At 34.0% G+C, this 16654-nt stretch overlaps 1 protein-coding gene across 1 annotated transcript in view; it reads right to left on the bottom strand.

Annotated features, from left to right (window-relative positions):
* Nucleotides 1–7231: 7231 nt before the first annotated feature.
* The window catches only part of PKN2 (protein kinase N2), a 130694-nt gene continuing 121271 nt past the window's right edge, over nt 7232–16654 (bottom strand). The window contains exons 19-22 of the mRNA XM_055340447.1: nt 13656–13798; nt 10160–10267; nt 9865–9945; nt 7232–9779 (exon numbers count right to left, since the gene is read on the bottom strand). Coding sequence (XP_055196422.1) covers nt 9576–9779; nt 9865–9945; nt 10160–10267; nt 13656–13798 — 536 coding nt within the window. The 3' untranslated portion in view covers nt 7232–9575. The remainder of the gene's footprint in view (nt 9780–9864; nt 9946–10159; nt 10268–13655; nt 13799–16654) is intronic.

Raw genomic sequence — 16654 nt, 5'->3', positions numbered from 1 at the left:
GTGAGGCCCATGTACAAGCCCTTCAAGGGTTTATGATACACACTGAAGTTCGAGAACCACCGGACTAAGGAAATTTAGTACTGGTTCACTTCATGGTAGTGAGACGAGTTAGCATGGCCGCTAGGATGCAGAGGTGAACTGAACAGAGGATGGGGGTGGGGGTGGGGTTAACAGGTTTGTACAAAGAAGCAAGAGAGTAGCAGGGAGCTGAGGATATATATGAGTGATTATGGATATGGGAATTTAAGCTGGAAAAGGAGAAAAGTGGGGACTCACAGGGGATGAGGGGCATATTATTTGCTCTTAACCTACTGAAGACTGACCAAGATGAAAACCTAAAATACTAACAACTACCTACGAATGTATTCCACTACTACCATATTCTTTTACCTCTCCATCAATCACTATCTTTTGTTTTACATTCCCTTGCTTAAAAACAAAAAAACACGTTTTATTAGTTTCATTTGGTTTTAGTGTTTTTTTTTAAAGATTTTATTTATTTATTCATGAGAGACAGAGAGAGAGAGAGAGAGAGAGAGAGAGAGAGAGAGAGAGAGAGAGGCAGAGACACAGGCTGAGGGAGAAGCAGGCTCCACGCAGGGAGCCCAACGTGGGACTTGATCGGGGGTCTCCAGGATCATGCCCTGGGCCGAAGGTGGCGCTAAACTGCTGAGCCATCCAGGCTGCCCTTAGTGTTTAACTTTAAAAAATGACATCATGCTGCACGGTCTCTTCTTTTTAGCTTCTTGCAGTTTGTTATATATTGTCCTCTATAGCTGCACTTAATTTTCATTGCTCTATTGATATTTCGTGGTATAAACATACACCATGTATATTACAAAATAGAAAACGTTTTATTAAACCATTCTCTTCCATTGATGAGCATTTGTGTTGCTTCCAGTTTTTGATATTACAAACAGTGCTATTGAGTATTCTTGTTCATGACTCTTGTACACATTTATAAAGAATTTCTTTAGGATATAGCACTTAGGGGATGCCTGGGTGGCTCAGCGGTTGGGTGTCTGCCTTTGGCTCAGGTCGCAATCCCAGGGTCCCGGGATCAAGTCCCACGTCAAGCTCCCTGCATGGAGCCTGCTTCTCCCTCTGTCTGTGTCTCTGCCTCTCTCTCTGTCTCTCATGAATAAATAAATAAAATCTTAAAAAAAAAAGGGTATAGCACTTTGGTGGAATTAAGTACCAAAGTACACAAACGCCCAAATTTACAAGATAAAACCAAATTATTTTTCCCAAGTGGTTTCTTTCTTTATACTCCTAATTTATATGGAATCTCATTGTTCCACTCCATCTCCTCTTATTAGAACTTAAAATTTTTGTCAATTGAATGCGTACAAATTATATCTCAGTGTTTTGTAGTTTCTGATCAGTGTTTAGACTGGGCACGTTTACTGTCCATGTGTAATGTCTGTTCCTATATTTTGAACTTTACTATGGTTTTCCTTCTTGAAGTTTAGTAATTTTTAATATATTAGCTTTCGTTCTTTCTGTTGTGATGTAAGTAATCTTTCAGTTTGAGCCTTGTCTCTTCACTTTATGATGTCTTTTGATAAAAATAAGTCCTAATTTTGTGATAAATTCACCGATTTTTCTTATATTCTCTTTTCCTATATATGTATTTTCAACGTTTTAAAAGTTTTGCTTTTGACATCTATGTTTTAATTCATTTTAATTATTTATGGTAAGACAAACCCAATTATTTTTCAACCCTTTCCACATGGATAGCCACTTTTCCTACTTCTGTTTAGGAGACATTTTTCTTTCTCCATTGACTTCTTTCTTTTAAAGATTTATGAGAGAGAGAGAAAGAGAGGCAGGCAGAGACACAGGCAGAGGGAGAAGCAGGCTCCATGCAGGGAGCCCAATGCAGGACTTGATCCTGGGTCCCCAGGATCATGCCCTGGGCTGAAGGCAGCGCTAAACCGCTGAACCACCCGGGCTGCCGGACTTGTTTCTTTTATATATGTGTGGATTTGTTCTTGAGGTTCTACTGTTCCATTTGTAATATGTATCAATATTTCATTAATTGCTATACCTTTATAACTCTTGATATCTTGTGGGGCAAATCCCCTCCTCTTTTTCAGAAATTTCTGTCCTTTACTTTTTGCTCTTCTATATATACATTTTATTTATTTTTTTTTTAATTTTTATTTATTTATGATAGTCACAGAGAGAGAGAGAGAGGCAGAGACATAGGCAGAGGGCAGGCTCCATGCACCGGGAGCCCGATGTGGGATTCGATCCCGGGTCTCCAGGATCGCGCCCTGGGCCAAAGGCAGGCGCCAAACCGCTGCGCCACCCAGGGATCCCTATATATACATTTTAGAATGAGCTTATCAAGTTCTACAAAAAATTCTAATTGGAGATTCTTATTGGAGTTGAATCTGCAGAGTATTTTGAGAACTGACATCACAAGATAAATTTGTATTTGTCTTCTTTAATGTCTTCCAGTAAAATTAAAAAAAAATTTACAGGTCTTGCACATCTTCTGTTAGATTTCTATATAACTTAGTTTTGTTGCTATTGTAAAGTTATGTTTTAAAAATATTATGTATTCTAATTGCTTGGTAGTATGTATATGTCATGGACTTCCATATCTTCATCTTCTAACAAGCATTTTGGGTAAACTATGATTGCTAGTCAATTGTAATCTTTTGAGTTTTCCAGGTAGACAATCATATCTTCAAGTAACCATTTTGTTTCCTTCTTTAAATCCCTATACTCCTGAGAACAGCACAGTTCAATGTTGAAAAGTAATAATAATGGCTGGCATCTTAGTCCTATTCCTCAATTTTAAAGGAGGTACTTCCAGTGTTTCCATGTATGGGATGATGGCACTGATTTTAGTTTTGTTGTTGCTTTAACATAGATACCATTTATCAGTTTAAGGACCCCTCAACCCCTTTAAAAGCAGAAATGTGATCAGCTTTTTCTAAATCTATTATTTTCTCCTTTAATCTGTTAGTATGGCAAATGACAATCACAGATTTTCTAATATCAAGCCAATCTTGTATTACTAGCATAAGCCCATTTTATAGTGCCATTTTTATATATCATTGAATCTGACTTGGTGTTATTTTGCTTCATATTCTTTTTAAAAAAATATTTTAATTTATTCATGAGAGACGCAGAGAGAGAGGCAGAGACAGGCAGAGGGAGCAGGCTCCATGCAGGGGGCCCAATGCGGGACTTGACCCCGAGACCCAAGAGCACAACCCAAGCCAAAGGCAGATGCTCAACCACTGAGCCACCCGGTGTCCCTGTTGCATCTTCTTTTACTAGTATTCATGAGTGAAATTTGCCAGTAACATACTCTCCCTTCTATATTGTTTACTAGCTTATAGTGACTTCAGAGAATGAGTTAGGAACTATAGCTTTTCCCCATTACCTCAAAAGCTTTCTATATGCTTGAAATAATATCTTCCTTGACAGTTTGGAAGATTTCACTTGTAAAGCCATCTGGATCCAATGTTTTCTTAGTGGACTTTTAATATCTGCCTTTATTTCTTTATGTGATGAGATTACTCATTAACTTCTTCCTAGGTTAATAATTTTATATTTTTCAGATTATCTCTATTTTTGAGTATTTATTTGCATAACTGATAGTTTTTTTTACTTTCAAGAATCTTTTTATATTTTAATTTTTAATAGCATTTCTCTCATTTTTCATATTTTCAGAGCTCTATTTTGTTAGAATTTTCAAGGAATAAGCTTTTGGTTTGTTTATATGTTTTTTTCTACTGTTTGTTATTTTTTCTGACTTTTTCAGCTGAGCAATTTTTAACCTTCCTCTTTCTTTTTTTCTTTTTTTTACCTTCCTTTTTCTAAAAAGCATTTAGTTTACCAAGTTCCCTGCAGGAACCACTTTTGCTGCATTTAATGACCACCATTATTTTTTTCTCTGGGCCATTAAAGGGTATTTAACATTTTTTTCAAAGCTATTTATCTATTAAAATCTATTTGTTCTAACCAGTTAGAAAACACACTTGGTATTACTATACTTTGCAGTTTTCTATGATGTTTTATGGCTCAGTTTCTATAAATGTTCCATGTATTCTTGATAAAGAATGTGTAATCTCCTAATTGCTGGATGCAGAACTCTATAAATATCCATTAGATCAAACTTTGTTTTGTTCAAACATTCTGTATCTTTCCTCTTTAAAAGGTCTATTGTCCAAAAATGCAAGTTGAAACCTTCCAACTGATAGGTGTTTTTAGTAGTTCTATCAATTTCTGCTTTAGTCTGTATTTAGGGACTATTTTATTAAATATATATACATGCTTAGAATTAGTATCTTTTTGGTGAATTGAATCTTTTATCATTATGTAGAAACACTACTCTTGGTGATATTTTTTTCATGATGGGTCTAAAATCTGTTTTAATATTAAGTAGAGCTATGATAGCTATACCTTGATTTGCTTTTGCATTGTGTATTTTTTGTCATACTTTCTTTCAATTTCTTTATATACGTAGATTTTATTTTTTTTCAAAGATTTATTTATTCATGAGAGATAGAGAGACAGGCAGAGGAGACACAGGCGGAGGGAGAAGCAGGTTCCATGCAGGAAGCCCGATGTGGGACTCGATCCCAGGACTTCAGGATCACGCCCTAGGCCGAAGGCAGGCGCTAAACCGCTGAGCCACCCAGAGATCCAATATACTTATATTTTAGATGTATCTTCTTATTAATATTATAAAGCCAAGTTTTCTTTTTGAAACTATCTTGCTTTTAACTAGTAAGCTCCATTTACAATTATTTGCTCCATTTACAATTATTTTGATTATCAGTATATTTGAGTTTATTTCTATCATCTTCTTGGTTTGAAATTTATATGCATTATATTCTTTTCATGAATATCCCTGACATTTTATGATGTACATTCAACTAAAGTTAATCAACACCTTGACACCCCAACAATACAACAGAACACTTCAGCTCTGATCTTCCCTATCTCAACTGTCTTACTACTGCTGTCTAGAATTATTGACTTAAAATAAACAAGTCATCTATTGAGTTGTGTTTATTTTTATTTACTTAAGCGTTTTACCATTTTATTTTTTCATAAGCCTGTTTTGGTCTTAGATCATCATTTTAGGATCATTTTCCTTCTTCTTGAAGTACTTCTTTTAGAGTAGGACTATTGAGAGTAAGTAAACCCTTCTTTAAAAAACTTTCATTGGCTCTTAACCTAATTTCACTTGCTATACAATTCCAAGCTGATGTTTTCTAATGCTCTAAAGAGAATATCCTACTACTTTCACTGTTAATATTGAGAAATCAGCTGTTAGTCTTTCTTTATAGACAATTTAGTTCTTTCTCTTCTGGGTTTTCAAGGTGTTGATTGTGGTTTCACTACAATGGTTCTTTGTATACATTTATTTATATTTATCCTTTATGGAGACTATTTTGTACTATTTAATATCTCTGCAAATACCATCTTGCTTCCATTCTTTCCTCTTGGGTCTCCACTCCATTTTCCCTATCTTTTAATCTTCTTTTCGTATTTTCCATCTCTTTATCTATTTGGAATTGATTTTTGAGATACATCATTTAGTTTTCCAGTTCTTTCTTCAGCTATCTCTTCTGCTGTTAACCACCCTTTACTAAGTTTCAAATTTGATCAATGATATTTTTCATTTTTGGAGTTTAAAAATGTTAATTTCTCTAAAATTTCATTTTACTTGTTTATCCTCATAGTTTTAGGTATATAAACATTTTGTACATAGCTATTTTATATCTGAGAATTCAAATCTTTGATATCTTTCGGAGGGGATATGTAAATTTACTACTTTGTTAAGCTCTCATTCAAGTTAGTTTGCTGTCTCTTGTGTGTTTGGCTATCTTTAACTATGTATTATTTGGTCTTAATTTGTGGAAGTCCTATGTTCCCATTCTGGAGAAGCTTTCTTCAAAAAGCATTTCATTTTACTAGTAGAAAAATAGTGACTTGAAAACTAGAACTTGAGCGCCTCTAGAGGATTTTAACTCAAAACATAAGTACTGCTATTGCAAGGTTTATCATCTTCGTAATGGTGTAACTATAAGGAATCCATCCTTGGTAAACTCATTTCCTGAATGCAGCATGTCCAAAGCTAGCTCCTTGCCATTCTGGCTCTTACCCTCTTTCCAACTTCCTACTTCTCTGGTCCACTCTGTGGACTCAGCTTCCAATTTCAACCTGTGAGTGCTCTCATATTTGTGCTTGAGTACTCCTTAATTCGTAGGTGCTAAAGCTCCAGCTTATCCAGATTGAATCTCAAGTGTGTCTGTTTTGAGGTGAGGGGTTGCCAGATACCACTCTTACCTTTAGTGAGACCAGCAGTGCCTCAAATTATGTGTCTTATTGGAGGTCTTAGGAGCTTAGTCATGATACAAGAAGTGGAAAACATGCAAGATTTTTGACACTTTGAAGTTACTTAAGAACTTACCTCTATTTTATATGTATAGATTTATATATGTATATTTATAAATACATATATTTATATACATATAAGGCCACTACCTCAGAGATACATTAGATTTCAAAAGAGAACTAGAAAGTAAATAAGAATTCTAATTAAGATTATGATCTATGAATTGGTATTTGTTCTTTTGGGCTTCTCATACTCACCCTCAGTTGCTTTGGGAAGATCAGCAAGACCTGTAAAAATTTTGTTAGATTTGAATCAGCTTTCACCTAGTCAACATATAATGAAATTTCACTGTGACCTCAGTTTGTGTTACAGGGTTAGCAAGGATCATTTTATATTCCTAAAATATTCCATTTGCAATATTTGAATAAGATGACTATAAAATGACTAGCATTTTGTTTTCATTTGCCTCTTTTCTGAAAGGTCAGGTCCTAAAATAAAGTTAACTTCAAACAAGAGAATACTACATATATTACTGGTGCTTGCATTTTAATGCACACTGTTTTTCATTTATTAAGACTTTGATCTTTTTTCACCTTTCTATCCTCAGTGTGTAGCACACTGAAGGTATCCTATAATATCCACTGAATAAAAGACATTATTGATCTTACAGAAGTAGAATGCAAACTTTCCCCATTACTAACAGTGAAGTGGACAATTTGCTCTGAATCAGATTTTGCCCTACCAAGACAAAAAGCACTTGCAAGAAAGCTAAGCAGTTAGTCTTTGAGATCTTGAGTATAGTTGAGCTAAGACATATTTTGACCAACAGGAAGTTTCCAAAAGGAAATAATACTTAAAAACCAAAGTTACAAATTATAATCTATTTAAACTTTAATTTGTGCATTTGTGGTAATTTATGACTGCAAAACACTTTTTCTTAGAATGACATAAAGGCACATTTCATTTGAATGCATAGTGTACCATTCTAAAATATACTAATAATTTCCTTACAAAGTGCTTGAGCAGTCACTTACACATACAGTAATAGCAAAATATATTTACACTCTATAGAGTTTAAAATTTTTAAATCTGACTAAAATATATATATATATTTTAAAAACTACAGAAAATATTAGTGCTTTCTTCAGCTTAATTGTGTGATATACCCTGCCCTCTAATCTTTTTAGTGATTGACTTTAATTAAAAATTTCTGTACACTGTGTAGTTACAAAATGCTATGTCAGTTTTTAATGCTAAAAGCCTATTTTAGACATTGCTTTCTATGCATATTTGAGAACCAGAAAAGGTGAGCAGACTGTACCTCAAAAGTATTTAGTGTTTTTTAAATGTGTTAACACTGTAATTTCGCCAATTAAGATAAGATCCTCTACTGTCCTTTAACAAGGAAGTTAACTGGCATTTTAAAATAACTTTAAGTAACATATCCTTCCCTCTTTCTCTAAGATTTCCCCCCAAAGAATCTTGGGTAATAATCAATTTGGATGGAAATATGAATTATCTCTGAACAATTTTAATTGTTCTCAGAGTACACAAAAATATGCCAACATACCCTAGCAAGACTGAAATATTTATAAATCTTCTATAAATCAATGTGCTTTTATGTTTCTCATAGAATTTAAATTTGAATAATTTTTAAGACATGAGATCACTGTGATTAAATGGTTAATTCAGTATGGTTAGTTAACAACTTGCTATTCCTGAGATATGATGATCCTAACATGCTGAGCATGGAATCAAAGATGTTATTATTGAACTAAGGAAAAACAGTGAGGTCACAGACTAGGAGGAAAAGAATGAAAAAACAAAAAGAAAAAACCAAGAAAACTCCAGGCAAGTGGAAGAGTCATGGCTTGCCAAAAGACTTTCCTATAAGAGCATTAAAAAAAAGCCACAAATGGATCCTCTGAAAAGTTGTAAAAGGTATTTGATCAAATTATTTTTGAGACTTTTGAGGTACAGCTTTAGTGTTATAATAGTTTTTATAAAATATAGACTGTTTTATCAAAAATATTTATACATTCTGTTACAATATATTGCTTTTGCCCTCAGTAACTGCCAATATAAAATCTGGATCCAGTAGCCTAAAATGTACAAATGCACTTAACGTAAATGCTGGAGTTTGAGGTGTCTGCTTGGCCACTGTACAAAAGTGATGAAGGGATGAAATTAAATAATAAACCTACAACACAGAATACATTACAACTTGCACATATACATGTTCACAGCATGTATACAATGATAATCCCTATGTTTTAACAGATATAGTTCCCTTCTACAGTAGACATAACAGATAAATTGGGTTGGTAAATGTACAATGAATATCAAAAAAGGAGTAATTAGTTCACTGATTTTGGAAGAAGGTATGATTGAACATATTAACTGTCTAGACTTTGGGAATGCATACAGGTAATACAGTATCTTGGTTCAGGCTAATCAGAAGTCCTCATTCTTAAAATTTTAAGTAAATGCTGATGTTTTAGTTGTTCCTGTTTCAACATGGTTTAATAAACAAAAAATTGTTTGGCAAGTAGCTCTGTTGGAAAGCTATGAGGCTCTATTACATGGTTGGAAAGATAAGGCAATAAAAATTTTCTCCTAATAAATATAGAAAATTTATAAAACAAGATATCAAGTTGTTTTTTTTAAAAGCCAAAAAAGGAGCACAAACTACCACTACATTTTTTTGATATTACAGTAATTTCATTAAAAAAATAAGAGCATTTGCCTTATTCAAGCAATTACTATGTGTGAATAATAACAGCATCCCAAGCCCTTTTTGTTCTTTTTTTGTAAAATATAGCTAAATGACATGAAATGATTAATCTTCCTTCCACTTAAGGCAGGCATAAGGAATAGATAGGGACTGTGGAAAAGTGGTTGTTTTTTTTTCTTTCTTTAAAAAATAGACTATTGATCCAAAAGTATTCATTTGTGATAGGTTTTCATGGCCGATGTTCATTCCACTTAAACTCCATGAAACTGTTTCCAGTGCTCAGATTTACGTTGAAAATACATTAAGAAGCCACTTTCAAGAAGGTTTTAGAATAGTACTTTTAAAGACATCTTCATGTGTTTAAACAAAAAACTCAGAAGCTACTGGTGGCACAGACAGCAAATGAAGGGTTGCTATTGTTAAGAGGTCTTCTTGTGAGTTAGTGTGCTTGGTTTCACAGTGTCTAGGAACTTAACACCAATCAGCAATGTAGTCAAAATCTCTGAACATTTCTTGCTCCTCTTCTGAAAGTATCCTTGGTTCTCGAGGTGGAGTCAGAATAGGTGCCTCTGAGGTAAATTCATCATCAAAATTACTAACATCTTCTCGTCCTCTAATGGTAGGTACAAACGGTGGCTTGACTTTTTTGTCCATGAGAGCACTCCAATCAATTAGCTAGATTGCAAAATATAAAATAACCAGTTTAGTTTCCTATATCTAATTGCTAGTTTCACAAAAAATTTTAAACTTTCACACTTACCCGGAAAAATGGGTGCTTTTTTACATCCTCGGCATCTTTCTCACCAGCTCCAAGGCGCCGCTCAGGATTTCTTCTTAATAGCTAATACAACATAAAGTATAAAAGTTAAAATAAAACCAGTGACTTCGTTGATAAAGATTCTCATAACCTACAAAGATTTAATGTTTTTTTCTTATGTGTTTGTCTAAACTATGCAACATCTATGAAGTGAAAAATAAAAACCTTCTAAAATTCTAACTGAGAAATGTCCTTCAATAGAAGAAATTTAAATAGTTTATAAATCATTAATTCTTACCCTTCTCATTATTGATATGGCTTCTGTAGATAAGAACCTTGGGTACCTTACTTCATCATTTACAATACTGTCAAAAACCTCCTCTTCATCATCTCCAGGAAAGGGAGACTAGAAGAAATATCTTTGAGTAAATCAAAATGAATTTCAAAAAATCTTATCACTCATCCAAAGTACAGCTAAGAACCAGGTAGTGAGGAAATACCAAAACACCACAAAGACTACAAGAAGTCAGAAAAAATACACAATAGATCTATTACCCAGATGATACATCACATAGTCTCATTGAAATCTTCTTCAACTTTATTTCCCAGACCTTAATAGCAAATTTGGTTATATTAGTAATACAATCTTTCATTTAATTCCATTCTATTTTATTTCATTCATGCATCTGGCCTAACAGTCAATATTTTGAGTGCTACTAGATAGTAAAAATTATTTAGATAATCGACATGTTCCTCAAGAAGCTCAATCTTGTGGAAAGACAGAAGGAAATGGGTAAATACAGTAATAAGTGTTACCATAGAAGCAGAGAGTTTGTGGGAATACATTTAATATGGATGTGCTTTGAATGTCACCATCAATAACAAATTAATTAGCAAAACACAATAGGAGATTTAAAGGTATAATGACTGCACTAAGAAGCAGATGCCAACGAAATTACACTCAAACGCATACATTAGGCTTTTTTAACTTAAGCCTGATATACAACCAGTCTTAGGGTATCTCAGGAAGCAGAGTTTAAAGTAAATGACCCTAAGCCATAAAAAAGTAGTTAAATTACATTCAGTATAACAATTTGATACACAAAGGGACAAGCTAAACCATGTTGAAATGTGGCTATGAAATATGGCTTATTACCTCACAATCTGAGATGACTTAGATTTACTTCTTCTTTACAGGCTTACTTCCTGTTATTAATGATTAAGGACCAAAGAGAAAGCAATACTACTGGAAAGAGAAAGATCTTTGATCTGAATCTATGAAAATGAATTTAGAACCCAACTTCCTAAAGCTGAGCTGCCAATTTTATTGCTCTTATCTAAGGAAATTTCAAACTTTTCAATGATCATAACCTTAGTTTGTTCATTCACTCACTCAGAATAGATAAATCAAATAGATAAATGAAATATATACTATGTGGGATAATATAATTTCTTTCTGGGATTGAGACAGCTGCAAATTAGAGGAAAATTCTATTTCACATGGATTCTCAATCAGAATTTCAAGTGGTAACACAAAGCATTGGTCTCTCTGATCAATTTTGTATTTAAAAAATACAAATCCTTGAATAGTGAAGATATACCCACATATTCATTAAGGTGTTAAAGTTCCTTGTTTCTGCAAATCGATTATAAGCTAGTAGAACTAACAACAGAATGCTAACAAATGTGTTTTTTTTTTATTTTTTTTTATTTTTTTATTTATTTACGATAGTCATACAGAGAGAGAGAGAGAGGCAGAGACACAGGCAGAGGGAGAAGCAGGCTCCATGCACCGGGAGCCTGACGTGGGATTCGATCCCGGGTCTCCAGGATCGCGCCCTGGGCCAAAGGCAGGCGCCAAACCGCTGCGCCACCCAGGGATCCCCTAACAAATGTGTTTTAAGCAAATATAAAAAGAATGCAATGGTCTGTTCAGTATCTAAGCTTACTTTAAACTTCTCTGATACTTTCATTCTCATTTGGCACTGGGAAAGAGGACCTAGTATGTTAGTTTATTCCTGGAGTCTTTCTAGTTCTCAAAACCCAAAGAAACATAAATACAAATTTCAAAAACAAGTTTGAAAATGCATGATATATCCAGTGAGTTTTCAATTGTTTGTAATAATAGAGAAATTAGATATAAACTTTAGCCAAACCTTTTATCACAGTTAGTAGTTACTGATAAAATTTTACCAATGCCATAATATTATAAAGTATAAAAAAAAATTATAAAGTATGATGGTTAAGTTTTAAGTTCAGTTCTTATCCTAACTATCCTCTTACAAAGGTGCTAAAGAGAATGGATATTGCAATAAAAATTTGTGATGGAAGAGCTGAATCCCTTGTCTTTTATATTCTTGTAATTAGGAGGTTAATCAATTAGAGGCTCTCTTAAAAAAATATAGAACAGGAGCTTCATTTGTCCATTGCAAAGTTTTCCAGTCATTTTAGGATAGGAGGAGATAGAATCAACTGGTTCTTAATTCTGTAGTATTTTATAATAAACTCACATTTTTTGCCTATCAGCTTCTAATATGTGGAATAAATTTTAAGCAAGCATATAATTTTTGGTTAACTTAATTCCATACTCTGAGGTAGCAAAGCATAATGGTTTAGAGAGGTTCTTAAAACAGAGAGCCTTAAAAATCCCAGCTCCATCACACGAGAGCTCTGTGACTTCAAGCAAGTTATTAACTTCTTTGTGCCTCCATTTATATACCTTAAAATGGGCCTAAGACTAGTATTGAGCTTGTTAAAGTTTGCTGAAAAGCTAAATGAGCTAATATTTGTAAAGTAAATAAAATAGTGTCTGGCACATGGTAAACATTTTAATTAGCTATTTCTTTTCCTCTTCTAAGTATCCACTCCAATTTGACATACCAAAAGGGCTATCGTTTGGATGGATTAAAATCCTTTGTCTGGAACAAATATCATTAAATGATAATACAGAGTAATACTTCGGAAATTTCTGACATTCAATAATTTGGTCAATCATTTATTCAGCTACTAATTTATTCATGCTTAGAATGTTCAAAGAAGATTGCTGGTACTGGGAAACCTGCAAAACAATGAACCAACCTCATTTTTTACAACCCCAAATCAGTAAGCCCCTCTAAGCAGTTTTCAATGACTTGTCTAAATATTTACCCTTTCCCACTTCCACTCTATCATTTCCAACAATTTATAACAAAATAGACTAGCCAATTCTTGCTGCTTTATTAGATATAACTCACTGTTTCCTAAGGAGTGACAATTTCTGTGTAAAACTAAGCTATCTCCATAAATTGATTAATTTTTTCAGAGAGAGAGAGAGAACACATGCATGAGTGGGGGGGTGTGGGGAGGAACAGAAGGAGAGGGAGAGAATCTTTTGCAGACTCCATGCTGAGCAAGGAGCTGGATGCAGAATTTGATTTCATGACGGAGATCTTGACCTAAGCTGAAACCAAGAATCAGACACTTAATCGACTGAGCCACATAGGTGCCCCCTCCCCCCAAGAAATTTAAGTTAATCTAAAAAAAAAAACAGGAGGGGAAAAATGTTAATCTTTTTAACTCTGAGGTACTGTTTTTGAAGATAATATGTATTTTGATCAACACACAGCTGACTTTTTGTTACAGGTATAGAGGTATAGAGTACAAGATAGAATCATAGGCAATTATTAGTATATTATAAATGTGTATAAAACTTAAGTTCTACTTATGTGGGATACATTAAGTCATTTATAAATGACATCTTTTGTTCTTTCAGTCATCTTTCCTCATTTCTCTCTCATCTATTTTATACTGCTTACCTCACCAACGAGCATTTCATATATAAGAACACCAAGTCCCCACCAATCTACAGCCCTTGTATAGGATGTTTCTGTTAATACTTCTGGGGCAAGAAATTCAGGAGTGCCACAAAATGTGCTTGTTCTATCTCCATATCCCATTCCTGAAAAGGTAAAATTTAAGTATTTGTTAGCAAAGAAAAAACCTAGATGATAGATAAAACATCAGACTATATCCCTAGGAAACAAAATTAAATTTCCACATTTGTGTATGGTGACCAAACTCAAGATATATCAGACTTCTAAAGAAAATGTTAGGTCTGGTGTAGACAAAACTGTGCAATAGGTAACTCTACTATTTAATTAATAGGTAAAAATAAATAAAATTTTTATATTTCATTTTAGTTATTTTCTCTTTCTTGTCATTACTTTAGAAGTGATGCTAAGAAGTTATAACAAAAAACTGATTTTTAGCTTCAATTTCTATTATCTTTCAAATTCAGTCTTTCAAATATTTTATTTGGTTCATTACAAAAATAACATTTGGTATAGAAAATACCAAAAAAGCAAATCCTTGGATAACTAGGAGTTAGCCATCAAAACAACCTTGAAAAAGAAAAACAAAACTAGAGGTATCACAATTCCAGATTTCAAGTTATACTACAAAGCTATAGTAATCAAAACATTATAGTACTGGCACAAATACAAACACACAGATCAATGGAACAGGTAGAAAGCCCCAGAAACAAACCCACAATTATATGGCCAATTAATCTTCAACAAAAGAGGCAAGAATATGCAATGGGAAAAGAAAGTCTCTTCAACAAATGGTGCTGGGAAAACTGGTCAGCTACATGCAAAAGAATGAAACTGGACCACTTTCTTACATCATACAATAAACTCAAAATGGATTAAAGACCTAAATGTGAAACCTGAAATTATAAAAATCCTAGAAGAGAGCACAGGCAGTAAGTTCTCTGATAACGGCCATAGCAAAGTGTTTCTACATACGTCTGAGACAAGGGAAATAAAAGCAAGTGTAGGGGCACCTCGGTGGCTCAGTGGTTGAGCGTCTGCCTTTGGCTCAGGTTGTGATCCCAGGGTCCTGGGATCCAGTCCTGCATCATGCTCCCTGCATGGAGCCTGCTTCTCCCTCTGCCTGTGTCTCTGGCCTCTCTCTCTATGTCTCTCAGGAATAAATAAATAAATAAATAAGCAAAATCTTTAAAAAAATAAAAAAAAGCAAGTGTAAACTATTGGGACTACATTAAAATAAAAACTTCTATACGGCGAAGGAAACAATAAACCAAAGTATAAGACAGACTATTGAATGGATTGAATGGGAGAAGATATTTGCAAAGGACAATCTGATAAAGGGTTAGCATCCAAAATATATAAAGAACTGATACAACTCAATACCTGAAAAACAAATAATCCAATTAAAAGATGGGCAGAAGACATGAATAGATATTTCTACAAAGAAGACATACAGATGACTAATAGACACATGAAAAGAGGCTCAACATCATTCATCATCAGGGAAAAAACAAATCAAAACCACAATGAGATACCACCTCACACCTGTCAGAATGGCTAAATCAAAAAACACAAGAAACAAGTGTTGGCGAGAATCTGGAGAAAAAAGAACCTTATGCACTGTTGGTGGGAATGTAAATTGGTACAGCCACTGTGGAAAACAGTATGGAGGTTCTCCAAAAAATTAAAAATAGAACTACCTTATGATCCAGTAATCATACTACTGGGTATTTGCCCAGAGAATATAAAAACACTCAAATAATTTAAAAGGATATATGTACCCCTATGTTGATTTATAATATTCAAAATATGGATGTAGCCCAAGTGTCCATTGATAGATAAATGGATAAAGAAGATGTACACACACACACACACACACACACACACACAATACGGAATATTATTTAGTCATAAAAAGGAATGAAATCTTGCTATTTGTAATAACATGGATGGAGCTAGAGAGTATAATGCTAATTGAAATAAGTCAGAGAGAGACAAATACATAAGGTTTCACTTGTGTGGAATTTAAGAAACAAAACAAATGAACAAAGGGAAAAAGAGACAGAGAGATAGAGGCAGAGACACAGGCGGAGGGAGAAGCCGGCTCCATGCAGGGAGCCTGATGTGGGACTCGATCCCAGGACTCCAGGATCACACCCTGGGCTGAAGGCAGGCACTCAACTGCTGAGCCACCCAGGGATCCCGATGGTCAGATTTTTATTTACATGGGCCCTTTTTTAATTTTAGCAACTACATGACAGGTTGATTTGAGGCAGAAAAAAAAATCTAGAGAGAGTAAAGGCAAAGAGGCTATTAGTTTTGTCCAACAAGATGATAGCTGGCAATAGTAGAGGGGAAATGAAAAATTTAAGAAATATTAAGAAGGCAGATGTCAGCACAGTTTGGCCATTAATTTGATGTGGAAAAGTGAAGAGAACAGAATCCAAGATAATAACACATTTTCAAGTTGGGAGCCTGAGAAGACTGTGGCACCATCAACTACAAACTAGACTATTTGAAAAAAAGAAATGATTTTGGTTTGTATAGTGTTAGAGATAACTACTGACCAAAGCTGTCAAGTAGATAGTTGAATATATATGTTAGGAAAGGAATAATGGATCTGGTAATTATTAGCATATTGCCTGTAGTTAAAAACTAGCAGTGAAGAGCAATAGGCTAAGGACAAATTCTGGGGAACAAAAAAGCATTTATATCAACAGTGTTCAATACAAGGAAATCCAGTAAGAGAAAAAAAGTATTACTGGATTCAGATTAAGAGGTTGGTGGGTAACTGATGGAAATATATTTACAAAGTTCACTCATTCATTCACCCAATTACTTATATTAATCAAACATTCACTGAATACTTAAGATGTGTCAAGTACTATATTATATATGCACTATGGAAACAAAGCTGAATAAGAAACAAGAAGCTACCCAGTGTAGAAGGGAGACATAGACAATGTTCACTACAATGCAATGTA

The sequence above is a fragment of the Nyctereutes procyonoides genome, unplaced genomic scaffold (assembly GCF_905146905.1).
Source record: "Nyctereutes procyonoides isolate TBG_1078 unplaced genomic scaffold, NYPRO_anot_genome, whole genome shotgun sequence".
In the NCBI taxonomy this organism is placed as follows: domain Eukaryota; kingdom Metazoa; phylum Chordata; class Mammalia; order Carnivora; family Canidae; genus Nyctereutes; species Nyctereutes procyonoides.
This window is presented reverse-complemented; position numbering and strand designations above follow the sequence as displayed.